The 26,929-nt window shown below is 49.7% G+C and overlaps 1 protein-coding gene across 1 annotated transcript in view; it reads left to right on the forward strand.

Annotated features, from left to right (window-relative positions):
- CHST15 (carbohydrate sulfotransferase 15) overlaps window positions 1-26,929 on the forward strand; it is a 72,806-nt gene that overhangs the window by 39,695 nt on the left and 6,182 nt on the right. Inside the window, 6 exon segments of the mRNA XM_032490706.1 lie at window positions 1,827-2,388; window positions 2,390-2,887; window positions 3,576-3,915; window positions 5,749-5,895; window positions 8,931-9,087; window positions 23,820-23,976. Of these exon segments, the coding sequence (XP_032346597.1) occupies window positions 2,341-2,388; window positions 2,390-2,887; window positions 3,576-3,915; window positions 5,749-5,895; window positions 8,931-9,087; window positions 23,820-23,976 (1,347 nt within the window). The 5' untranslated portion in view covers window positions 1,827-2,340.

The raw sequence follows: 26,929 nt of genomic DNA on the forward strand, positions 1-26,929 counted from the left end.
CACCCTTGGATAATTCTCGGATGCTAAGGAAGAATAACGTGATGGGAATCTCCCATTTTTGATTCTGCATCAGGTGTTCTTGGCATTCATTGACAACTAAAAAACGTAATACTAATTGTCACTGATAATGCTATCGTTATTCATGTCATCCGTGTTTCATGGGATGCTAAATATGTGCAGGCATCATGCAAACTCTTCACATGCATTAACTAATTTAGTTCTTGTTACACACTTAGAAGAGGGGTACTCTTATCCTAATTTTACTGGTGAGGAAGCCAGAGCTCAGAGAGGTTATATGGCTTGTTCAAGGTCACACAGCCAGCGAGTCAGCAGTGGTCTACCACTGATGGAAACTAAGCAACTAAGCAGGTGTCCTTCTTTTGTTTTTTTTTTTTTTTGTTTGTTTGTTTTGCTGTTTTTTACAACATCTACAAAGAAGTGTCATTTGGGCAACAATACATTTTAAAACTGCAGGATTCTATTAATGGATTTTTAAGAATCGTGTTTTTCCGAGGATGATGAAAGTGAAAAATTGTTTCGGGGTCTGAAGTGTTCCGTTACTCAGGGGAATACTGCAGGTTGGATTTAATTGCTTAATAACTTAAAGTCAAATTTTTTTTTCATACGGTACATTCTACTGAAGGAGAGAATCATTTCAGTGTTTCTAAACTTCCATTAACTTTTGCATCCTAAACTGATAATGAACGTTAGCTCTAGGTTAAGAGACTACAGGTTCTACTGGAAAAGAAAGAAATTTTTTCTCTGCCTGCTCCCATCTGAACTATCCTCCTTCTTGGATTTTTTTTGTTGACGTAAAAGCACCAATATTTCAGTTCATCCCTCAATTCATAGTTACTGACCGTGCATGAATCTGAGAATGACTGCAAGTCCTAGGACTGGGGGATCCAGTCAAGATGGAGGTATCAGAGAATACGTAGGTTGTGCAAAAGAAGAAGTGTTTGCCACAGTGCTGATGGGGTGCCGGTGCTGGGGCCGCATTCGGTGGCACAGACTCAACTCCAAAGCTGAGTACCAAGGACCTGAACCCTCTCCCTTTCTCCTGTATGACTTTCTGTAACTTGCTTGTGACCCAGTAGGTTTGTCTGAAACCTAGAAGTGGAAAAGAACTGTGAACTTCTCTCCTTGGAAGATGACCCCAGGGTTAGTGCTGTCATCACGTTTCTGGAGAGTAGGTTCTTGCCTTGCACAGGAAAGAATTCAAGAACGAGGCATAGTAAAGTGAAAGCAAATTTATTTAGAGAGATACACACCCCCATAGACGGAGTGTAGTCCATCTCACTCAGAAGGGAGAGTGGCTTCAGAGATACGTGTTCCCTAGGCAGATTGTGGGCCATCTCCAAAGGCGAGAGAGAGGCCAAGAGGTGTGGGGGTGTTGAGTTTGAAGTAAAAGTAGATACACACTCCATAGACAGAGTGCTGGCCCTCTCAGAAGGCAAGAGGGAGAGCGACCACGAGGTGCAGGGTTGTTAGTTTTTATGGGCTTGGTCATTTCATATGCTAATGAGTAGGAGGATTATTCTAACTATGTTGGGGAAGGGGCAAGGATTTCTGGGAACTCGGCGCCCCCACCCCCCACCCCCGGTCCACTTTTTGACCTTTTATTGTCAGCCTGGGAACTGTCATGGCACCTGTGGGTGTGCCCTGAGGCTCAAGGTCTACTAGAAGTCGAATCTTCCGCCATCGGGGTTCTAACCAGTCTGTCCTGTCCTCAACTGCTGTGCCGTTCCTCCAGTGGTTGTGCCCTGCCCTCCGCCCTCCTGTCTCAATCACATAATGTAATAAAACCTCTTTTCTTTGTTGTTTAGGTAATCTGATGTCTAAAAGATTTTGTTCCCCACGAAGAGGAAACATTTCAAAGGAACACAGGGTGTAAGAGAAGAAATCTTCAGGGACTCTGCATGGATGGCACGCCAATCCATCTCTCATTGCGTCGGCCATGAACTCTTCTAATCCTGTGGGTGTTTCTATGTTTTCCAGTGAGAATTCTTCCACTTCATTTTGTGCCATGGGAAAAACCTGAAGGACAGGAAGAATTGCTCCCGACCTTGTGGCTTTTTTCAGGATTGCGGTAGCTCTTACAGAACATGACAACTGGAGATCATTCGTGTTGTCTTTTGGAATTGAGCCAAAGAACGTGCTTCCTCAGTCACTGGTGTTTGGCGCTTGCTCCATTTTATGTCTGTTTCTGTTGCTTGGGCCTTTCGATCATCTTATGTGATCACGAGACGCCCTTGAAGTTTTCCAGTACGACTTGCACGCGTCTGGATTCCTCAGGGGCTCGCCCATGGCTCGGTGGGCCAGCGGTCCAAGGACATTACCATGAGGCACTGCATTAACTGCTGCATACAGCTGTCGCCCGACGACACTACACCCACAGCAGGCTGGCTGTCGAGGAGGCCCCCATCACGGTCACCAGGAGTGCCCTGCATGCAAAGGAGAAAACAGAATTGTGTTTCGAGTGGACGGTAAGCAGATGAACTTGCTTGCTGTTCTCGAAGTGAGGGCTGAAGGGAATGAGAGCTGGGGTGGGTTTTTGCGCTTCAAGAAGGGAAAGCGATGCAGCCTTGTTTTTGGATTGATAATAATGACATTGGTGATGGCTTCGTACATCCTTTCTGGGGTCCACCAAGAGCTTCTGCTCTCATCGCCTTTCCATTACGGAGCCTTCCCCAGCAATCCCAGCTTGATGGATGGTGGAAATCCGAGTGACGTGAAAGAGCATCATCACCAACCCTCTATAAATAATATTTCACTCGTGAAAGACTATCCAAGCATTAAATTAATTATCAACAGCATCACGGCCAGGATTGAGTTCACTACCAGACAGCTCCCAGATGTAGAAGATCTCAAGAAGCAGGAATTGCATGTGAGTAGCCTGGTGCTCATCACTGTTGACTGATTTTAAAATATAGTTGCTTCCTTTCCTATCACCATCTTTGGGAACACAGGAAGAAGATGAGCCAAAATTTCCCAAGTGTAACAAGGGTAATTTGTTACAGCCTTATGAATCAGAGTTCACTGGAAGTGCTGTACTTATGCTGTTAACGTCAAGAAGGCAATGCTGTACTGAATGGGATGCCCCTTCTGTTAATTCCTTTCTAGGACTTCTTGCTTGAAATGTGGTCATGGCAGTTAAAGTTGCTTTTACAGGATTACTGTTATCCTGTTTCTAGTCTGTCTTAATCACTATGTTTGTCTGTAACGGCCATTTAAATATACAACTACATAGTAAAAAGTTCCAACTGTTTAATTTAGATTCCTCTGTGTGTGTATGTGTGTGTGTGTGTGTGTAAAATAAATCATGGTAGAATGGATTTTGATTGAACTTCTATCTTCATTTTCTCCAAATTTTATTTTTCATTCTGGGTTAAGGAAAAGCATGGTCATTGGCTGTTTACCATGTTTTGCTTTGTTTCAGTATTTAGTCATCATCGCATAACACTCCATGTGAATGCTGTACTAAGTATCAGGGCAGGATCACGCTTGGTTCAAATGTGTTTTTGCTAATGTCTTCCCCTTAGTGTGTCTCTCCCTTTCTTTCTTTTTTGTTGCAGATGTTTTCAGTGATCCCCAGTAAATTCCTCCCCAATAGTAAGAGCCCCTGTTGGTACGAGGAGTTCACGGGGAGGAACACCACCGACCCCTACCTGACCAACTCCTACGTGCTCTACTCCAAGCGATTCCGCTCCACCTTCGACGCCCTGCGCAAGGCCTTCTGGGGCCACCTGTCCCACGCCAACGGCAAGCACTTCCGCCTGCGCTGCCTGCCGCACTTCTACATCATCGGGCAGCCCAAGTGCGGCACCACCGACCTCTACGACCGCCTGCGGCTGCACCCGGAAGTGAAGTTCTCCGCCATCAAGGAGCCGCACTGGTGGACCCGGAAGCGGTTCGGTGAGCGCAGGCGCAGTCCCCATTGCAGGCGGGGCGTGGGGGCCTCGCGCTGAGCGTGGGGCTCCTGCCTCCTTCGTCCTGTTGCTCCTTCTGCCACGTCAGGGTTGGGGTCTGGGTCAGGGTCAGGGCCAGGGTTGGAGTGGGAGCCAAGAGGCTGACCCAGACCGGCGCTGTGAAGCCCCGTGAGTCGGGCACGGCGGGGAGATGAGGAAAGACGCCGAGACACGGAGATGAGACAGTTCTTTGGTTTGGGGCCCGCCAGGCAGACAGCCGACAGGACGGGCACCAGCTCCCTACCACCCAGTGAGCACTGATTGAGTGCCGGCTGTGTGCAGGGCCAGGGGAAGGGTTCAGGATCCGCAGCTCTTGTCCCGAAGGGCCCGGGCCTGGGCACCATCCGTGAATGTTGAGTGCTGGCCAGGCTGAAGTGCTGTTCCCAGCTGCCCACACCGGCAGGAGGCAGGAGAAAGAGGCCAGTTCAGTCCAGGATGGTCAGCCCGTCACTGAGCTGCTTTGGGCCTCTTTTCTCTGACCTACCTCATTGACATCATGGGGTCAGAGTGAAAACCACACGGAGATAATTCTAGGCGACCCTGCTCACAGCACCCCTTTCCCACAGGGTTGTTCTCGGACATCACCCATCATCCCTCCTGTAGGCTGGTTTCTGCTCTGCCCAGTCCGAGCCACCCAGCAGCCCTCAGGTCACTGTTTCCTCTCCTTAAACTTTTCTCTTCTGCCAGGAGACATTTGGTCACCGGGGCTAAGGGATGACAAATGCCAAAGTTTGGGCGGGCCTCAGGGGTTTTTCCCATGTGAAGGACCTAGGGTCCCTGGAAGGGAATTTTGAAAGTTTTCCTTTGTAGGATCTAAGTTTAGACCCAACACTGAATGTGTTTTCTGACAAACGTTTGACTTAATCCTTTTGATGTTCCTCCTGGAGTGAACAGAAGTGTAAATGTGTCTTTTGTGGTTTGGCAGCGGCAGCTGTGGGTGCCAGGGTTCCTGTACTCATCTGTAGGGCGCTTTCCCCTATGCAGTTCACCATTTCCCCCATTGGAAACCAGGCTCCTGCTGGCAGAGGACAGGGAAGCACAGGGGCGTGCGGGCCTCTGGAGTCTGGTGTCCAGTGTCACCTTGAACCTCTTGCTCTTTTGCCCATGGATGTTCTCTCTCCACTTCCTACTGACCTTGGTGGCTGTGGTTTGGGAGGTGTGTTTTCAATACATTATCAAGTGAAACTTACCCAGTTCTAAGGCAAGGGGCAAATTTAGGCTGCTTGTGGCTGATGCCAGAGTAGCCTAGGTATCTGTCTAGGGACCATCAATTCCCCATGTTTGGACAGATGGACAGGCTGCTTGATCCAGTAGAACCACAACAAGCTGCTGGTGTGCCCTGACGAAGAAGATGCATCTGAGGTTCAGAGGATACTGTCCCTCTGATGGGCTGCTTTTTCTTTTGATCCAGGGTGTGTACACTGATGGCGTTGCTGCCCAGTCCCTTGAGGGCCTCGCCTGGTGTACATGTTAACCAGCCCCGAACTTTCTGGCCCTCCCAGCAGACAGGTTTATAGTTCTTGAACAGGTATGCCATCCTTTACGCTGCTGCTGTGCAGCTTAATGGTGGTGCGTTCTACCCCCTCGAAGTGCACATGGGTTAAAAGAGGGCGTCCAGTTCACAGACACCCCTCCCTCTCTTGCAACTCATTGGACCAAGCCTTGGCTGCTGCATCCAGGCCCTCGGACCTTCCCATCCCTCGGTGGTTACTCCCCAGAGGCCAGCAGCTCGGCAGTGGCAGCTTTGTCCTCAGTAACCTTTGCTTCTTGGTTCCTGTAGGGATCGTCCGCCTAAGAGATGGGCTGCGGGACCGCTATCCTGTGGAAGATTATCTGGACCTCTTTGACCTGGCCGCACACCAGATTCATCAAGGACTGCAGGCCAGCTCCACAAAGGAGCAGAGCAAGATAAATAGACTCATTATCGGTATGGCTTCTGTGTAGCTCCCTCGAGGGCCCCGCTCCTGCCCTGGGCCAGGCCCAGCTTCACTGCACTGCGAACATCTGTGTGATGCCTGACCACAGCTGCTGAGTGTGCATTTCCTTGCTGGCTGTCACTATTGCCCCTGTGTAAAATGTTCACGTTGCTTGTGCAACTTCTATAAAGCAGAAACCTTTAGTGGACTTTCTAGTTCCATGGAGATTTAAGTGTACCTGAAAATGGCTTTTTAAAAAAAGTTAACCATTTCTTTGCTTTTATGTAAATTACGCTTGCATGCATGATCTCTTTTCATGATACACCCATCTGAGTAAGTTTGGATGGGGCATCATGAACGCAAAATTAACTTGTTAGTCATCAGTTTAATTCTTGTGGCTTTTGTACTCTCTGGCCACTGGGACCCTGAAGATGGAGGCAGCCTCTCCTGAAATAGACACAGCTCTAGTGCATCGTGGGTGACTAATTACTGTTGAAAAAGCTTAGTCCTTGTCAGCCTAATGCCTGTAGACATTCAAAATGAGGTAGTTTGATTAATAATCATTTTTTTAAGTTCACAAGATGTTTTATCAAAAACATATCTATTCACTCTCTTTATTGAATTCAGCTGAGAAGACATTTATTCACTTATACGTCTGAAAGAGAAATCAAATCACATATTTTGCTTAAATTGGTTACCTGAAGCAGCCATCTATTTTTTTATTCTCCTAAATCTATTATATTTGGATTCTCCAAATTCAGTGACTCTGTTAGTGACTAAGAGGAATTGTAATCAACTATTTGAATGATGTCTTTTTACTTTTGACTCCCGTGTCCAGGGGGACAGGCTTACATGCCTAAGCCCTGATTGATTGATTGATTGATTGATTTTTAAACTCAAAGAAATCTAGTCCCAGGAGCCAGATGAGATCATGCCCTCCCACCCAGTGTGAATTGGCTACTAGCTATTTCCTTGCAGCCTGGAGTTCAAACACCCCATATTACAAGTCTGATTAGTATTTGTCTGTGACACATGTACTGTATGCCTCTGGGAATATCTCATGTTCTTATGAAAGAGCTAAAAATATTCATCCTAGGGTCACGAAATAGAGCCTAAAGTAATAAAGGGAAAAGGGAAGGTTTAGTTTTTGTTTCCTAATTTTATTTATTTCTAGATTTAGAAATGGAAAATAAGGAATAAATTTACTGCTCTGATGTTTATCTGAAGCAGAATTCAGCGAGTTTTGTGGTAGTGGGGAGGCAAATGGAGAGCTGGCATCTAGCCCTTGACCATACCACCAGCCAGCTCTGTGCCGTGTGGCAAGTCCATCTTTGTGTTCCTGAACTCAGTCTTCTCATCTGTAAAATGGGCTTGTTGGACCAGATCAGTTCTAGGCTCCTCCCAGCCCTGAAATGTGATTCAACCCAGTTTCATCTTCTGGTTAGATCCTTGGTAGAAGCATACGGGTCTTTCTTCATCTTGGCCAGTGAGTTAGAGAGGGCCTTTTCTCAGTGGTCGGGGCTAATGGCTGGAGTCATGAAGGACTCAAGTGACTGGGTTCTCTAGGCTGGGCATCGATACACGTTGAAAGGCTCCTGCCTCTGCTGTCATGGGCCCCTGCTCTGCCCTGTCAAAGTGCTCACGTGGGGCTCGGATTGTTTATTGAAGTATTGGTCTTCCCTGAGATTGTAAGGTGTGAGAGGGGAGGGGATTATCTGTCTTGTTTCTCACATCTATCCCCAGTGCCAAACACAGTGCCAGGCACATATCAGACACCAAATGAGTGCTTTCTGTCTGGATGGATGAAGGATGAATAGAGGATGGATGGATGGATGGACAGGTGGATGGACAAATGTAGAACCAGTTCATTTATGGCATTGGACAGAATTTGTATCAACTTGATTTTAGATACTTCCTTTGTCCTAATATTCTCTTATTCATTGTGAGTAGAATTTTCAAAGGACTTCTGATTGGCTTGTTTTTTCCCCCCGCTGTATGCTATGGTATTATCTCTTAAAAAAAATAAAAAGAAAGATCAGAATAGAAATGCTCACCTGGACATGATTGCACATCCAGCAGAATAAATAGGGCCCTGCTAGCTCTCTGCAGTACTGTGACGTGCTCGTCACTGATCAAAGCAACTTAGTCTTTGGGCTCAGATTTTCTCCCAGCAAGTGACTTTGAGATGTATCATGTAGTCCCCTGTAAAGTGTCTGGAAATCGAATATATAATTGTTTGATTTGCCTTTCTTACTAATCTCTGAAGACTGTCCTTAAAAAAAAAGTCAGGGATTGGTTCAGTTATCTGGGATAGAAATGTTGAAATGTCTGTGTCCTGGCCTCACCGCTCTCCTAAAATATATATTTAACACTATCATGCTTCATTCGTGCAGACCACGATAAAACAAGGGCTAGAACCAACTTCCTGTTCACCCAGTCAGCCCTGAGGGAATGCCAGCTGCATGCAGGGCAACTGGGTGGATGGGAACACAGGCCTGAGGTCCTGTAAGCCTTCCCACAAAGCCTTCCTCACATTTGATCTTAGAGTGTGCACTGGGACTGACCCTTGAGATTTCGAGGAAAGATTGACGCAAGTGGCATGCCGTTTCCTCATGAGGATCAGCTTCCCCGAAGTGCTCCTTCATTCTTGATGCTTTTTGAAGGGAACCATCTAGTACATTCTCAGTGGGCCCTTAAAATGCCACAGAGCTGTGCACTGTGAGCAAAGTTAAACATTGTGAAATTGGGAGGCCAGATGCTAGTAGAGAGTTTTTTGCACCTGATGAGAAGAGCTGGGAGGTAGAGATGCTCCGTGCTGCCTGGATCACCTGGATCACCTGGATCACCTGGATTTCTAGGTGGAGGTCCTTGGAGTGGGGGGTGTCACTGCGGCAGGAGGTGGTCGTCAGCCTCCCCTTCCTGGGGTCCCGCCTGGCAGCATGGCGACCCACTCACCTGCTCACAGCCAGGTTTAGCCCCTAAATCGGGCTGCTCTGCAGGAGCCTCTGACTCAGCCTCGCTCACTCCCGGTGTTCTCTCCTTCCAGGGGAGGCCAGCGCCTCCACCATGTGGGATAACAACGCCTGGATGTTCTTCTATGACAACAGCACGGATGGCGAGCCCCCCTTTCTGACCCAGGACTTCATCCACGCCTTTCAGCCAGATGCGAAACTGATCGTCATGCTCAGGGACCCCGTGGAGAGGTGAGCAGTGTAGATGTTTCATTTTGGGGGTGAAAAGAAAAGGCTGTTTTGAAGAACAGTCTTCCTTCTCATCACAAACAAGATTTTGCTGCCTTTTTTTTTTTTTTTTAAATAAACAAGCTCAACTTGCGATGTTACTGCTATTTCTTATGTAAACGTTATTCTTGGGGCAGTCTTCACTATGTCTAAACAAACTGTGGATTGTTTTCTGACCCTGGCCCAAGGGCCTTCACCCTCTGGCCGGTCTGACCTGGGGAGTGGGGCTGCCCCTTGGGTTCTATTGGGCATGAGAAAGGCCCTTGGAATCAGGAGTGTCAGGGTTCTCCTAGAATGCCTTGACTCCTATCTTGATCGATGTCTTTATCCCGTTGACTCTGACTGTGCAAACTCCATCTTTCCTTGAGGGACCAAAAGGCAGAAAATATCGGACAGAGCTGCTTTGTTGTGAAGAGTGGGAGTTGCCCAGTGCCGATGACACCAAGCTAGCATGAGACTGAACAGACTGTCGAGAGTGGCCGGGCCAGTACTGTGTGGTGCTTAAATCATTGACGGTGCCTGTGTGGATGGCAGAATCTTAGGGCTGCCAGGACCTTAAAATTGTTTAGTCCAACACCCGACCCCGACCAGTACCCCTACACCAGAGAGAAGAGAACTCCAGTCAGGTCTAGGACTCTTGGGTGGCAGTTCCGCACCCAGCATGGCCAGTCCAGCTCAGACAGCTCTGAGTGAGCATTCTCCCTATTCTGAGACCACGTCTGGCTTTTGGGAGCATCCACTTTGAACCCATTGCTTCTCCATAGAGCTAAGTAGACCACGTCTAATCCTCAAATGGAGAGCCTGCCGGATACTGGAGACACAGCCATGGCCCTGTGTCTTCTCTTCTTTTGGGTTAACAGCCTTTTGCTATGGGCTGAATTCTGCACATCCCCCCAAGAGATGTATGTGAATGTGACCTTGTTTGGAAACAGGGTCTTTGTTGATGGACTCAGGTTAAGACGGGGTCACGTGGGAGTAGGGTGGGCCCTAATCCAGTGGCGGGTATCCTTATGAGAAGAGGAAATCTGGACACAGAGACACACAGACGCAGGGAGAATGCATGTGAGGCTGGAGGCAGGGGTTGGAGTGATGCTGCCAGAAGCTGAGGAATGCCTGGAGCGGCTGGCAGCCCCAGTAGCTGGGAGGGAGGCCCGAGCAGACTCTCCCTCAGAAGCCCCGGCACAGACTGCCCCTGCTGACACCTGGGTTTCAGACTTCTGGCTTTCAGAGCTGCAAGAGAATAAATTCCTACTGTAATAAGCCACACGTTGGTGGTGATGTGTTACAGCGGCCCTAGGACACCGATAGGCCCCTGGGTCCATCTTTGGGTAACATACGCTCCTGGCCCGTATTCTTGCCATTGATAACAAATAGACATGTTAGAAAATGCATTCAAAAACCATGTTTAAAAGCGCTTGTAATTCCCACAGATAATCGCTATTTATATTTTGGTGTAGTTTCTTCCAGGCTGCTTCTCTATGCAAAGATGTGTGTGTGTGTGTGTGTACACACAGCTGTGTGAATATACAGTCTTACATCTCGTTCCTTTCATTTCGCATCGCTGCCTGCAGAAGGCCACACCTTAGAGTCCTGCCCTGGTCACTGCTCCCTGAGTTTACCTCCGCGTCCCCGTGGTGGCCCCTGTGCTCTAAATGTGATCTGGTCAGAGAGCTGGGTGACCCCTGCTCTGTCTCCACCCCACAGCCCTCCTGTGCAACGCCACGTGGCACATTGTTATGCCACAGGTGGTTCTGCTCTGCCTTCTACACACGCTGCAGCCTGGGAATGCATCCACTCTGATTCTGAGGCAGCCCTGACCTCCGAGCAGCTCGCTGTGTCCTACCTACTCGTCCCCACACTTCAGGACACAGGCATTTGGCCCTTGGCTTCTGCAGTGGGCGGATCTCCCTGGGCTTGAGAACAGTTGACACACACCAGCAGTGCCCTTGTGTGGACAGGATTACATAACTGTCAGCCTTGAAAGGAAAGGCCTTGCAACTAAATGACCCCTCGTCACCCCCGAGGTGTTTTCACAGCTGCTCTGCTCCCGCTCCTGGGCCGCCCCCAGCTGCAGTTTCCAAGGTTGGAACATTTTCCAGGAGTGCTTGCTGCTCACCGAATATCTTCTTGTCACATCCCCCTGGTCCCCATTCTGAGGAATGCCATACTTCCTCCACTGCAGAGGGCCAAGAGAATGAAACCACGGCCTTTGTCACTCCCTGGACACAGAGGTGGGAGCCCGTCCGTGTCTGGGCTTGGATCATGAGCCAGCCTTGGTCTCAGTTACGAGACAGGCATGGCTGCAGCCCTTATGATCTGTGGTTCAGCCAGAGCAGGGAGGGAGGGTGAGGTGTGGTGCAGAAGAGAGAAGGAGCTCCTAGTAGGGGGTGCAGAAAGGCTATTCTGTAGGAGCTGAGGCCAGGCTGGGTTTTGAGGGATGAGTAAGAGTTTGCCAAATAAACAGAGAAAGAAGTTGATCAAGGGGAAGATGCCTTCTGAGCAGGCAGAATGGAGAGCACAAAGGCAAAGTCACCGTGTTCTCTTGGAGAGAGGAGCCAGCTTCCCTTTCGTTCTGTTTCCACGTCTGAGGACATGTGCACTGTAAAGGCCGGTGTTTTACAAGGAGAGTAGTTGTGCTGCCCAGATTCTGACAGCTGAGCCAGAAGCAGGATCTATCTGCCTGACTCTACTCTCAGACCCCAGCCCAACGTTTCCCTTTTAGAAAACTCACAGGCCCAAGATGGCCATCCCAAGGAGTCCTGCTTCCTTTCTTTTTAAGGAACAAATACTCTATTTATACTAGGAACTGAAAGTTCTTGCCTTCCTGGTCCTCACTTAACAGAGAGTTCATCAATGAAAATGTTCACTGATCCCTGATCACATGTTGGGCACCGGGCTGGTTACTGGGCAGACACATAGGTGCCTGCCCTCCAGCAGCTGCACTTAGTCAGGGAAGTGAGGCACTGACTCTCATGATCAATGTGATGGTGCCAAGGAGAAGGGCAGGATGCCATGGTGACAGCCTCATCAGGATGCTAACCCAGTTGTGGGGTTGCCTGCTGTGTTCGTTATCTGCTCCTGCGTAACGAATCACCCAGAAACTTAGCAGCTTAAAACAACACACTCACTGCCTGACACTGGCTTCTGTGGGTCAGAACCTGGCCCAGCTTTCCTGGGTCTTCTACTTCAGGGTCTTCCCAAGGCTGCAGTCAAGGCATCACCAGGGTGGGATCTCATCTGAAAGCTTGACCGGAAAAGGATCTGTTTTCAAGCTCACGTGGTTGTTAGCAGAATTCAGTTCCTCCAGGGCTTTTGGAGGACCACCGTTGTTACCAGCTGTTGGCTAGAGGCTGCCCTCAGTACCTTAACATCAAAGGCTGCTTGCTTCATCAAAGCCAGCAATGGGGAGAGCTGCTACCAATTTGAAAGCCTCCATCTTTTGTAATCTGATCACAAGAGTGACAGCCCATCCCCTTTGCCACGGTCTCTTGATTAGAAACAAGTCATGAGGTCCAGGCCACGTTCGTGGGGAGGAGATCACAGGGAGTGAGTGCCAAGAAGTGGGGGTCTTTGGGGCCATCTTAGACGTCACCTACAACACCTGCTTCCTCCTGCTGTTGTCTGTTCCTCCGGGGAGCCGGGGTCTTACAGCCAGAAGAGTCAGTGCCAGCGCAGCACCGTGTGTGGTGGCAGAGCCCCCACCCACACAGGGGAGTGTGTGTGCGTGTGTGGGTTTTCTGTATGGGTGACTGACAGCAGCAGCTGTTCCATTGCTTTCTAAACATTTATAAAAATATGTAACAATAGGAATTTATTCTTTTTTGAACCCCATGACTCATGGCCTGTCCGAAATGGCTGGCTCACTTCCCATCCCAGCCAGAAAGGATGATAAATGCTGGGTGCTGAGGTCACTCGTGAAGAAACAAACTCTCAGGGCCCAAGTTCCCAGCAGTCTAACTGGATCCCAGGCGGTTAGCCACCTCGGTCTTTCCGTGAGCTGCACGAGTGCAAGCGGGGGATTCCCTGGGTTGCCTGCTGCCAGTGGGACTGGACCAGGCTGTTGCTTCCTTCTACAAATTGGCTTGGAGAGGAGTTCGGAGAAACTTTCAATTCTAGTTTTAGATTCACAGTGAGCCTTTATTTCTATAATTGATCAAAGGTGGACGGTTTGCAAATGTTGGAATCGTAAGCAAAATCAAATCAACCACTTTTAGGTTTCCAGAGAAGGGTGTAAAGCAGCAAGTGCGTTCGTGTTTCTGGAGGAGAAGAGAGAACAGTGAGAAGGGGTTGAGGTCGTTCTTAGGGCCAGAAGGGCCAGCCAAGAATTTCTGTTGAAAGTTTTTCTAAGAGATAATGACAATTTAAAATTCAAGTTCCTAGACTAAATTGGCCCAGTTAATTAAAAGGAAGCCACTGATTACAAGCAGGGTTTTTCTTCACTTATTTCAACTCTTAAGTGGAAAGGACTGTTCTTTTCAACGCAGCTTACATTGGCCTCCTGCCTCTTCAGTTGTGGATAGAGTTTGACTCTTAACTCAGAGGCAGTTACAGCCCCCAAGAAATGTGGACAGCGGCTGAAGGGGCCAACCTCTCCAACATATGTCGTTCAAGGGACCTTTGGAGGAGGCTCATGCGCCATCTGTCAAGGACTTTGCCATCTCCGCAGCTTAGTCTTAAATCTGCGTGTGGTCGTACCTCAGTGCACAGACGTGACCGTGTCAGGAGCATTTGGTTTTCACATTTTATGATGATGAGTCAAAAGGGAAGGAGAACTCAGCTCTGTTAAGAGAAGAGCTTGATTTTGACCCAAATGCCTTGAGCCTTGGAACTTGGGGAGTTATTTTTTTATCTGCTTTTATAAACTGGCTTTTTAAACAACTCACCGGACTGGTTAAATAATTAACCTGTTTATGACTATGAACTCGGGATGGAAGGAATGAAATGCATCCACGTATATGCATTTGGTCATTCAGACAGAGTAATGAACAGGGATGAACCTTCGAACTGGAACCTTGAACCTTTCATGAATTTCATTCCATCTCCAGAGTGGGTGGTGGGAGCGTAGGTGTGAGCAGGCAACCAGGATTGTGGTTGATAGAGACCCAGCCTCCGGGGGCCAGATGGTCTGTATTTGAACCCCAGCTCTGCCACTCACCGGCTGTGCAACCTTGGGCAAGTTACTCAACCTCTCTGTGCCTCATGTCCTCATCAGTTAAATGGGGGAAAATAGTCCCACCTCTAGGGTTGTAAGAATTAAATGACTTAATGTGTGTAGTGTGTTTAAACAGTGCTGGACAAATGGAAAAGATTATATGATTGTTAGCTATTATTATTAGGCCACAATCGTAAATAATAATGACAATAACCAAACAGAGCACTCGTGCTCACTCACGAAACATTTACCGAGCCCCCTTGATGTGCTGGAGGCAGTGCACATGTTAGAGAGCAGAGCCCCTCCTGTCTGCCCTCCTGGAGTCTCCGTCTATGGAAAGGACCTCATATTTATTGAGCACGTACTCCAGCCTGACTCTGTGCTAATCCTTTTTCAGGCATTGCCTCCTTTGAACTTGGCAAGCAGGTGAGAGGGCTGTGGGCTCAGATGAGGTGTGTGGGCTCAGTGGGGTTAAGTCACCTAGCCACCATCACCTGGTGAGTGGCCAGACTGAGATTCTGTTGGTCTCAGTCTGGTCTGACTGAGGATCCAAGCTGTTCACCTCTGTCATAGGTCAGTTACTGGGATGCAGACTCTGAGGCAGCATTTTGATGCAGGAGGTTTATAGGGAGTGCTCTCAGGACAACCTTTGTGAGGGGCAGCAGGTAGGATGGACAGACAGAGGGAGAGCACTGTGATGACTTCGCAGCGGAGGTCTTAGCCAACCTCACCGGGAGCTGTGCAGCTGGCATGGCCCTTCTGCGAGGCATCTCCCTCCCACCAGTCACTGGCTGTGTCTGCCCTGGGGAGGGTTAACCTTGGGCGGGGCGGGTCTTTTCAGTGGTGGGACGGAACTGTGAGCCATCAGCAGGATGACTCCCCACGTTTGCGGAGTTCTGTGAGCAGTGAGGATGTCGGTTTGTGTAGGTGCCTAAGCCTGGACTTGGCTCATTCACGTATCCCCGTGTTAATGAGAGCCAGGTACTGACCCGGGGCAGTAACCAGCTTGTGAGCCGGACTGATGCTTTTGAATTGCCATGGACCTCTGACTCCAGATGAGAGTCTCTCTTGCTGCTCAGCCAACGCTGAAAATCTCGAAAAAGCCCAACTTCTCCAGGTTGCTGGAAGCTCCGATTCAGTGCCAGAGACATGTTCTCAGGCAGGAGAGGCGCTCTGGCACTCCAAGGCTGTGCCTTGTGTTCTCTGTAACAGATTTGCACAAGGACTGAAAAGCAGGCTGTTCCTCTGCGTTGACAGATGGATTATTAATGTAAACTATCTCAAAGGGAAGTTGGGAGCGCTCCCCTGTGGGCAAGAGATGGAGCGGGAGAAAGTCCGTTGGAGTATGAAGGTCGTGACAACAGCCGCGGGTCTGTCTCCGGTCCCTCCGCCCTCCCTGCAGCTCTTGCTCTCACTTTTTCCCCTTTAAGACCTTGGGGGATGAAGAAGTGTAAGCATTGGTCTCAAGGAAGACTTAGCGGAATGTCCTAAGCTGCTTGTTAACTTCCCGGTGCATTCAGGCATTTTGCTTCTCAGAAGCTGCCAGTCCGGGTGTCACTGACACACTTTGTATGGGCCCTAAAAGTGACACACGGTCACCTTCATCGGGCTGCCCTGTGAGCCGCCCAGGACAGCGGGGAGCTGGCAGGGCAGTGGGGGCCTGTCTGAGCATGTGCTCTGAAGGCCGCTCAGGAATGACGGCTTTGAGGGAGGCACATCTTGTTACTGGCGGGAGAAAAACCATCCTGCTGAAAACGCCTGTGTTTAACACTGTTTATTTTTTTGGGAAATGTTTACAAAGTCATTGGCAGTCCTGAGTATTCCCACAGGGGTTGTTTGCAGAGGGCGGTTCTGGGTGGTGAGGAACACGGGGAAGAAGAGGCTGCTGTTTCTCAGCCTGCAGAGATGAGAAGGGATGGGGCCCTGAGCACCAGTGGGAGTTCAGGGACCTCGCCTCCTGTGAGTGCGGCGGCTGACTAGGGAGGATGTCACAGACTGGCCAGCCTGGAGGGTAGTGGCCATCGCTCTGCAGTGGGGCCCACCTGGAGATCTCGGCCTGGCTTTGCTGCCTTAATCAGGGAGAGCTCGCCCACCCTATGCGTGCCTGCCTCTTCTCACCTGTAGAGACGCTTGGTACCGGGATCCTCGGGGCCTCATGTGAAAGTGCCTTGTAAGCCATCCCGGGCCTGTAGCTAGAGGGCGTGCTTGGCATTGCCTCCATGCATGGTCATTCACCAAGGATCCACGGTTGGATGCTCAGGGAGAAACGGAGGTGGACCCAGAACGCTGCTCGTGCTCAAGGGGGAGAGAAGACCCAGCCCAGGTGGCCCCAGTGAACCAGGAGCTTTGCATCCCTGTGGACCCTTTTAGGCGTAGACCTGAGTGGGCTTCTCTGGTGGAAAGTAAGCCTTGTCATTGTCACCCACAGGTACAGCCTGAGGTGACTCTAGATATTTCCTTCAAATAAGCTGGCCTGGCCAGTCCTGCTTCATTGCTCCTTGTGCTGATGTGTCACGGTTTGTAGTTCAGTGGACGGAAGGGCCTCCTTCCCAGCTGCACTGCGTGGCTTTTTGCCCTGTAGGAAGAGATGTGTGTGTGTGTGTGTATAATCATTACTGATGACACCGTATCAGAGGTCGGGAAGTTACTGATCACTGACGTGGGTCTGGATGCCGGCAAATGGAGAGTAGTGACGCTCTGCTCTGGCTGTCACTTTGGTAATCACATGCATGCAACCCTCCAGGTGTCGCAGAACCCTGTGCTCTTGGGGGCTGCTAGTTGATAGAATGTGACTGTTTACACGTGTCACCGAGAAGCCAAGTGGCGGGAGCGTTGGGAGCACAGTGAGGCTGGGACCAGCGTGGCCTGGGGTGCGCCAGCCCAGGAGCGATCAGCCGCTCCCAGCCGTCCTCAGCTTCGTCGTCTGTCTGGGTCTTTCCTCCAAGCACGGCTCTCAGTCCGATGGGTGAGCAGTAGTGGGCAGAGAAGTGCAGCTCCAGGCCTCCGACAGCCCACACGTGACTGGGTACGCCTGACGCTGAGGCGCCTGCTTTCGTGAGCCTTTCGGGCTGGGGGACCTGAGTGACTTCTGACGCGGCCCCTCTGGGGACTGACAGGTTAAAACCATCAGTCCCTTAGGCGTAATGAAAATGTTCTGGAATCAGATAGTGCTGGTGGTGGCACAACTTTGTGAGTATACTAAAAACTACCGAATTGTTCACGTTTGGTGAATTTTACAATGTGTGGATTGTATTTCGATTTAAAAATGGTATGAAGAAAAACGTTACAAAGGGAGGAGAAACCAGCCACAGGGGGCAGACTCACCAGACTAGCGATGTTTGAGCTAGAACGTCCAGAGCCCCCACGGAGAGGGAAGGCCGATCGACAGATACACTGTCATTTCAGAGCTGAGCTGGTAAAACCGAATGAGCTGTTTGCAGCGACCAGTGCGTATTAGCTTATTCAAGTGATGAAAGACCACACGGTGTGGACTGAAACTGTGACAGACACCTGAACGAACACCTGTTTGTTGTTGATGTGATTTTGAGGTGTCCAGCACCACGTTCCATAACACATCTGCTTTTCCTGATGGTGCCAGCGCAGCACCTCCTGTTTACCCTGAATGTGTGTTTGCTGCTCTGTTGCACGTGTAATTGCTTTTCAGTCTCTCGTAACTTAGTAAGTTGCTCTGTAACAGAATTGACTTTTGCTTCTAAATCTCTCTGCAGCTAAAATAATAAAAACTTCAAAACCAACAAAACTCCCAAACCATCGGCTCCGATGGCTAGTAGTACCCTACTCTCTTCAGCTCCTGATTTGCCTCCATCCCGGAATGATGAGGCGAGGGGTCATGTTTTATTGGGTCAGTGGGCTTTGGGGTCAGGCAGGCCTGGGTTTGTTTGGGGCCAACCCTGAGGCCTCCTGGGCCACATGATCTTGGAAAGTTCCGGAAGACCAGTGATGACAGTCAGCGTGCATCTCAAAGGGTGGCTGTGAACACGGAAAGAGAATATATGTGCGGTACCTGCTCCAGGCCTGGTGAGGGCAGCCCTCGGTAGCCACGAGCTGCCACACGCAGGGTGGCTGCCGAGAGGATTCTGGGAGCTGGACCTGTGCAGCACTCAGGTGAGCCTGGCCTGGAGGAGAGGCTCACAGGATGGTGGCGGCCTCTGTTTTCATGATGATTGGTCCACCGGCCACTGCTCACTGAGGCTCAGAGCAGTACCCAGCTTTGTTGAGTGAATTCAGCTGTGACCTTGGGGTAACCGTCCAGATTTTACATGGTGAGACCTTCAGGCTTACTGATGGCCACTCCTCTGTCCCCATGGGAAGAGACGTGATCCCTTCCAGAGGCATCAGGTTGAGGGAGATCTCTACCATATCTACTCCCACTCCCCTTCCCAGCAGTGCTGGGGTCCCGGGACCCCTCCTTACCTCCCTGAGCACAAGCCCACCGTCCTGGGGCCGCCCCAGCAGTCTTCTAAAGTAACTGCAGCGCAGAAGGCCAGGAATGTATTTGGACTTATATTTGGAATTGCTGTTGGAAACCATCCTGGCCAAATGTAACACCCATCTGTTTGGGATGGTTTGAGAGTCAGAAGATGAAGTAGTGCAGTAGGAGGGGGTTTGATAGCAGCAAAACTCGGCTGGCTGGGGGTCAGGGTCAGCTGGTCCTCACCCAGCCAAGGAGGCCTCAACCCCTCCAGCCTTGACTGCTCCTGCCACCAAGGCTGCTCACACAATGCTGGACTGCCCCAGCTGGAGAAATTTTCCCTTGTATCAAACCAGTCTTTCTTCCTGAACCTTCTGCCCAGTGGCCAGTCATTTGGGAGTATGGGACATGACTTCTCCCAGTTCTGAATAGCCTTGTAGCCATTGAAGCTGGTGTCCTTCCTGCTTCTTCTGATGGAACAGCTCCTTCTCCCTCACTGTTTGGTATCCAGCACTGAAGGCAAGTGGTCTGTGGGGCTCTGACCTCCCAGGCTGGAGCAGAGCAACACCCTTCCACATCCACAGTGCCATACCTCTATTAATGCATCCTGAGTTTGCATCCCAGCATGTGTGTGGGCTCTAGGGAAGCCCACCACCCGTTCTATGTCCCTAGGGGACTGAGGGGCCAGGGAAATCCTCACCCTGCCAAGGAGATGGGCCTGGCCTGGTTCTAAAGGCCATGAACCTGGTTCATAGAAGGTGGGGTCCTGAGTTCATTTCCTTGCACCCCAAAAAGATGAAAATCAGTATTTTCTCTTGGGTAGACCTGGGCTGGCCTGTTTAGACCACTGGACACGTGTCAGTTTGTCCCCTGGAATTACTTCTTGATCTCTAAAGAATCGTGTGGCGTCAGCAAGTTCTCTGTGAAGTTGCTTTGTATTTAAAATTAAGCCAGCTATAGAGGCTCTTGTTTTATTTATGAGCCAAACGTTTACAAGAGGTGTTATTACCACAAAATAAACTCAGCATGGAAAGCTTGAGCTGCTGGTTGGGTTTTCAGGTGGTGGTTCATGTGATGTAATTCCGGTTCTACCAACGGATGTGCGTAGTTCTTTGCAGTCCTTGGTAAAGGCCCTGGACTTGGGCTAACTGTGAAGTACGGGTTTTGATGACAGTTTCAGAGGCGTCGGTTACTTTCTATGGACATCTTTCCTGGGCAGAGCTGTAGTGTCACCAACACTCATAGAAGATATATGAGCCAGGAAGGGCCCCCTTCAGACCCATTGCCACAAGGTGCCCCTTGTTGCGTCCGGCTCAACTGCACTTTGAGATCCCTGCAAATCTGATTTTGGTGTTTATCCATCAGTGTTTAGATTGTACTACGACTGACCCTGTGGTGATAGATGCCATGTTTCAGTCACAACCGATGTCCTATGTTTGAAGAGGGAAAACAGCACAGCTGATGTGGGGGGGACGCCTGCAGTAGACAAATATAGCGTCATCCCGGGTCCTGTATTCGGGTGACCACGGATCCGGGGGAGGATCTACTTGCCAGTCCCTGAGTACCTGTAAGGACTAGTCTTGAAGCAAGTCCTTTTGCAGAGTTTGGCTGGCCAGGCTGAGTTGTACAGAACATTCCTTTCCAGCGTGTGTGCGGATTCTAGGCAATCTGTGAGCAGATCCCAAACATCTCAAGACTTCTCAGAGGTGTCCTCTGTGGACGCTGGCTCCTCTGTGGACGCTGGCAGTGGGTCGTTTCTTAAAAGGCCGCGCAGAAGACACCATGCCAAGAGCTGGAGGGGAAGAAGATCTGGTCCCTAAGCAGCACTGCTCTTGTTGTTGGGAAATCTTTGGATCTTACTACATTATTTCTTACTATAATGAGAGGAGAGGGGTGCCTGAGAAGGGGCGTTTGCAGTTGACCTGGGCGTCAAGGTCACTGTGGTCTCTGCAGGAGGGAGTGTGGCCAGTGCCCCAGGCAGGACCCTGGGTGCAGTCAGCGGTGCATATCTAAAATCTCCAGACATATGGATACGTAATAAAATTTGCTGAATTGACTTTGCTGGAAAGAGGGAAGCCAGATGGGAATAAGGATGGAGCTGAGAGGAGAGAGAAACAGAGCTGGGGGCCAGCCTGCATCAGCCCAGTTTCCAGGGGCAACTGGGTGTTGTGAGTGAGGGAAGGGTGTTGGGCAGAGCAGTGGGGGTCCCCAGGAGATGTGCACAAGAAGAAGGGGATTTTTGAAAACCGAGGAGAGACAGGCTTATCCTCTCTGCCAGCAAAAACACAGGAGGAAAAGGTGCAGGAAACTCAAAACGGGTAAGTTCTGTTAAAGAAAAAAAAGTACGAGTAACAATGGAATAGTGTTTATATTAGGCTGCGGTGTGTGTACTATCTGATCCATTTTATGGATGCTCAAAATTCCCCCAAATCAAGTAATTAGAAAAGTGCCATGATAATGTCAGTGGATAGCGAGACCTCCAAATTAGGAGGCCCACCAAAGTGTGAGCCCTTGCCACTGACTGTGAAAGAATTCTCAGTAGAGACAGAGAGACAAAGTGGAAAAAAAAAAAAAAAAAGCTGCTTTATTTCTCAAAAGAGGAAAAGGAAGGAGAAGGACTTGAGCAGGAAGCAGTCAGCCAAGATGGGCAGTAGAGATAGCTCCAGACCCAGTCCTGCCACGTGGGTTTTTAAGAGAGGCTCTGTCATCATGTTCTCCTTCCGGGTATTATGGAACCAATCAGTCCTTGTATGGGCTTTTCCGGTTGTTGCCATGGCTATCGTCAACTGTCATGGCGCTGGTGGGCGTGTCATTAGCAGCTAATACATTACAACGAGCATATAATGGGGCTCAAGTCCACTAGAAGTCAAATCCTCCACCATCTTGGGCTCCATCAGTTCTAACCAGTTCTTGTTTCTTCTCTGCCGCTGCCTCCTGAGACTTAGATAAGAGTAATTGGTTTTTATTTGAGGGAGGGGCAGGGGTATGATCCTGGGGGCAACAGCCTTGGTACCAAAACAGGAAAGTTGCTTTTAATCAGAATGCCTGCAATCTGGTGGACCCAGCATCCCCCCCCCTCCCAAAACCCATCTCTGAAGATTCTGTTCAGCCATGAAAGGTTTAAAGGGAATAGAAGGGATAACTCAGTTCATCATTGAGATGGGTGGTCAGAGCCATCGCCATCCCCGAGTGCCTGCAGGCTTGTCCTCATCAGCTACTTGAGCCTGCTCTTGTGTGACTCAGGGAGGCCTGGGGGACGTCAGCATTTCTGTAAGCAAGACGCAGGGGTTGGCGGGGGTGGGGCACAGGGTCCTGCAATAATATTTTATCTTATCCTATCTGATAAAATCTGATACACCCATGTTTTTAAAAAATATAAAATATGCAGATATGTTTAAGTATGCACCAAGAATTTCTAGAAAGATAGATAACAAATGTCACCTCTGGGGAGTAGAACTGTAAGTTAGGACCACGGTGGAAATTGGGGCCGTGGACTTTACAAGAACAGTGTGCTTATTACAATGTTATAACTTGTTTTGATTTACTTTTTGTTTATTTTGGTGGTATAAGAAAAGAATTATCCCATGTAAAAAAGTGACTTGTAGTGTTGAAAGTCCAATAAAATATATTTGCAGAGGATTTGTTAGAAAAAGAGAAAGAAAATTATTCTGGTAAGTGTTAAAGGGTGGTAAAAGGCAGACTATTCAGAAAGTGTTGTGAGACACAAATGGCCCGTGTTATGGGCAGTAGAAGAATTTACCAAAGACAAAGGATGAAAATAGAAAAGGGGTTTAACAGGTGCACTGCCACAGACAACAGCAGGCCACACGGACAAGAGGCACCTGTGTGAGCCCGAAGGGTGGGTTGTTGGGGTCTTTTATTAGGAAGGGTCACATCAGGTACCACGCAAGTGTTTGATTGGTTGTGGGTAAAGGAAGAGGTTTAGGGTCCACGAAAGGGCTGTGGGGTTTATGATTCTGATAAGGTGGCTGAACCAAGCCAGCCTGAGCTATTGTGAGATTAGGTATTCCCTAGGGCTATTAGTTTGTTTGGGCAAACACGCCGTAAAGAATGGACTTTATTTGTGGAGGGATGGCAGGCAGATATCTGCGAGCCCAGGAATGGAGCTCATTGGACTTTGAAGGACGTCAGTTGGTCCCACATATAGCAGTAGGTGTAAGGACCACTATGATGGGGTCTTGCAGTAGAGGAATGAGACTGAGTTCAACTCCAAATACAGCAAGGAAAAGGGGGAATTTATAGCCAAGGGAGAGTGTGGGTCAGTGGATGGAAAGTTACTAGGAGGAAACATCAGGGGTGAGGGGGGATTCTGGCCTAACGACCTAGCAGGATTCTTACTAAAACTGGGCGATACAAAGACAAGGAAGTCTAAAAGTCAAGGTGGAGTTGGGGAGAAATTTCAGAGAAGCCTGAGTACAGTTTGGTCAAAGAGAGACGCTGTCAACTGTGTGAAAACACTGTTGCATACGTGTGGTGGGGTCTGTGTGAATGGATCTACGTGTGTGGACACACATGAAGGCCTACAGGTGTCTGCCTGCATATGTGGGAGTATTTTTACGTTGTGTTAAAAAGTAGGTCCTTACCATTTTAGACAGATACATTTCATGATTTTGTTTTAACGTTCTGAACGGCTGTGGAAAGGGCTGGGAAATCCGTGCAGGATCGTAACCCTGCGAGGGCGACAGATGTTATTGTTATTTTCTCTCCAGTAGAGCAGGAAGGAACCGGAAGGAGCATAAAATTTTCATGGTCTCTTTTTGCTGTTGTATGATCCTTGTAATCTGGTGTTGTTTTGAAGCTCACTGTTACTATGAAAGCAAAAAGAACTAAAAAAATAAAAAGGGACTACCAGTGGCTTGTCTGGGGCCAGTGTAGACGTATCTGAGTCCAGGAGAGCAGGGGTAGCCCTGTGAAGGGTGGGGAGGTGTCAGGGTTGGTGGGGAAGTGGCTGGTCTGCCAGGGAACGAGAGGAATGGTGGTGTTTTAATGAACCAAACTAGATAACGTAATTGCTTGTTGATTTCCATCGTCACTCGAAGGGCGTGATTTCACATTCACGGCGGTAAAAATATCTATTTGTTTTATTCACAGGTTGTACTCAGACTATCTCTACTTTGCAAGTTCGAATAAATCTGCAGATGACTTCCATGAAAAAGTGACAGAAGCTCTGCAGCTGTTTGAAAATTGCATGCTGGATTATTCACTGCGCGCCTGCGTCTACAACAACACCCTCAACAACGCCATGCCGGTGCGCAGCCCGCCGGCCCGCCCGCTTGGGGGTTATTATGCATCGTGGATCGGGATTTTAGCATATAAACAGAGAAGCGTTTTAATGTGCAAATGCCTCTCCCCATGCCTTTGTGCCAAGGCTAATGCAAAACAAATATTCATGGATGTAAAAACTCTAAAAGCTGATGGGCCCTTTCAGCCAGCTCCCTGCTTTCTTCGCTGTCGATTGCCCAGTTACAACGCTCTCTCCTCCTTCCACAAAAGAATGAGGGCGCATTTGGGAAGATACTATTTAGTGAGGCTTGGAAAACACACCCTGCAATTAAGATTGGCAGGCGTGAAGACCCAACTCCCTGTCTTAAGAGCGTTCTCTCCGATGGTGGGAAAATTACCCACCAGTGACTTTCAGTGCTTCTCTGATGGGGTCTTAATGGAAAAATATTTTCCATTGATCCTTTTTTTTCTTTGCTCTCGTTTGCCTTCAGGAATATAGTTATACATCTCTTGCCCTCTTTTTATGCAAAAGAAGCTGTGACTAATGAATTCAACACGGTTTAGCTAAGGAATGGTTTTCCGCTGCACAGAGCCCGAGGTTGTCGTAAGTGCCTTTTCAGCAGGTTTGTGCAGTGGGTAAACCACCTTCAGCGAAGCTAATACTGTCACCTGCCCCCAGGTGTGGTTCACAGCCTTGCTCTCCTGAGCATGCCACGTGGTGAGATCTGTCTGAGGTGGAGGCTCGGGACCCCCAAGGTGCGGTAGGGTTCAAAGTCAAGAGGGCTCACTCCCTATTCCTTGTCATCTAGGCCATCTAATCTGGCAGGAAGTGCAGAGGCAGCAGGTGGGATCCCAGGCTGTCTTACTGGAGTTTACCGTTAGCAGGGAGGATGCAGACAAAGGCACAGATCAACACAGAATCCGGGCCCGGGGTGTGGGGTGGAAGAAGTGGCCTTTGGAGCCAGACAGTGGTGGGTTCAGTTCCCACTCCAGCAGCTACTAGCTGGGTGACTCTGGGTAGTTACCTTAGTTTCTCTGAGACTCAGTTGCTTATTATAAAACAGGGTGATAACACGGCTTTACCAGGCCATGGTAAGGTGAGTGATAGTTCATTCACATGTAGGGAAGGAGAAAATCATCCTTTCGTCTACCCATCTTAGGTTCGTTGGCTGGGGCCCCATAAATTAGACCGATGAAAGATAAACACGAGAAAAGCAAACAGAGGTTTATGAACACGTGTATGCACACCCACCCGGGAGCACTCAGCGATGAGTAACTCAGAGGGGTGGTTAGGACTTGAGCTTACATGGTGTCTTAACAGGAGAACCGTAGATTTCTTCTCTGCCTTCTGTTCACTCACTGGCTTCTGCGGCACCTGAGTGCAGACCAGCCCCCCCACCTCTCCATCTCCTCTCAGCTGCCTCCCCTGCCTCCCTCCCCATCGCTGCTCTGCAGCCACACTCTGTCCTGTAGGTCCTCAGCTGGACCACCTCTTGCCTCAGAGCACAGGTTTGCAAACTGTGGTCCCTGGACGAAGAGCATCAGCGTCCCTCGGAACTTGTCAGGAATATTAACTCTCAGGTCCAGCCCCAGACCCCAGAATCGGGAACTTTGTCGGTGGACCCCTCAGTCTATTTAAAAGCCCACCGGGTTTGTGTGTTGTGTGGGCGTGTTGTGTGCTCAGGTTGGAGAAGCCCGGTTCTGAGCCTTTCACACTCTCCTCCCTGGGACCTGCTTCTCCCGGTTGCTGCAGGGCCCCTCATCCTTCCAGGCTTGCTTTAATCTGACCTGTTCTCTCTCCATCTTCACAGCGTGCGTCACAACTGGCGATTACAGATCATTGTTTCTTTACCAGTTTAGCTCTGTCTCCGGCTCCCTGTGGCCGGGGGTCATGTCTGTTACATAGCAACGCATCTCCATTGCTTAGCAGGATACCTGGCGTGCAGGATGCACTGGATTGTTTGCAGAATGAATGAATGAATTAATGAATGAATGAGGAGTTTGTGGAACTAGTGGAGAGGCTCCAACCGAATTCCTAATGGGGAGCAGAGAGGTTTGGCGAGGTGCTTTCAGGGGGAATCCTGTTCTGGCTTCTTGCCTGTTTCCCAGTGTAGGGGGATGGGCCCCGAGTGCAAGGCACTGGTTTCGGGACCAGGCTCTGGCGGGTGCTCTCAGCTGACCCTGGGCAGGCTCCGGCCCCTCCCTGGGCCTCTGGTTTTCCATTCAGAGTTCGCTGGAGCCGATAACCTCGAAGACTTCTCTCAGCTCTGATGGTTTTACATTTTAAATGTATTGGGCACTTCCCCTAAATACCCTCTTCATGCTTGTTCCACTTGGATTCTCCGGCTGATATGGGGAAATATGAGGGAAAAGTGTTGAGTGGGCCTGTCTTGGGTTTGTCTTAATGGTGTGCAGTTGTGGTAGTCATGCTGCATGCACCAGAAACTGTCACTGGAGGTGACCAGCACTTCCCTTGACTGGGGTGGGGGTGGGGGGGTTGAGGGAGCCGGAGGAGGGAGTGTTCTGGGGGACAGCAGAGCCCGCCCTTGTGGGAAGCAGCCTGTGCCTGGGAGGACTCCCCGCCTTCCCCTGCAGAGCCCTCTCAGGTTTGTTCCCTGCCCCCGACGGCCCCTCCCTGCCTGGACCAGCCCCTCTGTGAGGGACAGCTCTGCTACGGGGAGGCCAGGGCCAGCAGGACTTGGTCCTCCCTTGGGCAGGGGAGGGGGCTCTTCCGAGGATGGCACAGACACGCTTTCAGGGAAATACTGTCACCCATGGCCAGGTGCAGGGATGACGGCGGCTACTTCAAAACCCCTTCATCCTGCCACAGACACCCAGATCCTTGCCTTCTAGAAGGTTCTCAGTAGCAAAGGCGGTTCTCTGAAAGAGATGAACCTCATCAGGCTGGTCCTCCCAGGGAGGGGCCGGCCTGCGAGGCTCATGGAGAATTAAAAAGCCCTGCGAGGTCCCTGACTTAA

The sequence above is a fragment of the Camelus ferus genome, chromosome 11, assembly GCF_009834535.1.
Source record: "Camelus ferus isolate YT-003-E chromosome 11, BCGSAC_Cfer_1.0, whole genome shotgun sequence".
NCBI lineage: Eukaryota > Metazoa > Chordata > Mammalia > Artiodactyla > Camelidae > Camelus > Camelus ferus.